Genomic DNA, 921 nt, shown 5'->3' with positions numbered 1-921 from the left:
CTACGTCCGTGATGAGGATGGGCTCTTGCAGCGGGATGTCAGGAACTGGGGTGCTGGCCTTGCCGACGCGCACCTTGGCAGGTTTGCGCTGGTGCCTCATCTTTCTCAGCTCCGTGTGTTTGAAGTGGGAAGCGATGTGCGTCTTCCTGTGGCCTGAGGTTCGGAATTTTTTGTCACAGTGAGGACAAGCGAAAGGTCTGACTCCTAATGAAAATGAAAGCACATCGGAGAGTTACCTCAAGGAAATACAGCTCCACGATTAATGCCAACATAAAATTCCAATACTGATCTGAATATTCGAGTTGTCATTTCATGCTTATTATTTCAGGGCTATGATAAATTTGTCATTTTCCCTTGTTTGCATACAGTTCACATTATAGATGTTAAGGCATGGGATGAGAGCATTTGAAGTAAAAAGATTTCCTCTTCAGAAGAGACACATGGATTTCCTAGTAGCAGCAGTCTTGAAGATTATCAAAGCGTGTGAGACTGCTCTCTGTCTCAGGTCGTCACCTGTAACCTGGAGTCACACACCTGCCAGCTGCTGGGGTCCTGAGCGGTAAAGTTTAAACAGCACCTTAAACAGCACCGAGTGGTACTGGGCACTCAGGACTCAAGCAGGAAATGGCGGCTGCTACTGGTTGTAAATAATAATGCCACTGCTGATGAGGCAGCAACACCCTCTGAACAGCCCTGCGCTATCACCTTCCTCCTCTGGAGGGAATCTCCTTCAGTTACCACTTTACGGGTGAATGAAAATGCAGATTCCAGGACATACAAAATTGCCGAATTTCAGCTTTCTAAAAGTCCCCCATGGGTCAGCGGTCAGCTCGGCCCAGGAACCCCGCGGGGGGCGGGCGGGGGTCGCTGCTAACCTGGAGGGAGGGCTCCTCTCCGGTGAGAAGCGCGAAGTGAGAGCGC

At 50.1% G+C, this 921-nt stretch overlaps 1 protein-coding gene across 1 annotated transcript in view; it reads right to left on the bottom strand.

Moving 5' to 3' along the window:
* The window catches only part of ZNF236 (zinc finger protein 236), a 76,131-nt gene that overhangs the window by 36,524 nt on the left and 38,686 nt on the right, over positions 1-921 (bottom strand). The window contains exon 11 of the mRNA XM_025048128.1: positions 5-204. Within this exon, the coding sequence (XP_024903896.1) occupies positions 5-204 (200 nt within the window). The remainder of the gene's footprint in view (positions 1-4; positions 205-921) is intronic.

The sequence above is a fragment of the Pteropus alecto genome, unplaced genomic scaffold (assembly GCF_000325575.1).
Source record: "Pteropus alecto unplaced genomic scaffold, ASM32557v1 scaffold14, whole genome shotgun sequence".
Taxonomy (NCBI): domain Eukaryota; kingdom Metazoa; phylum Chordata; class Mammalia; order Chiroptera; family Pteropodidae; genus Pteropus; species Pteropus alecto.
This window is presented reverse-complemented; position numbering and strand designations above follow the sequence as displayed.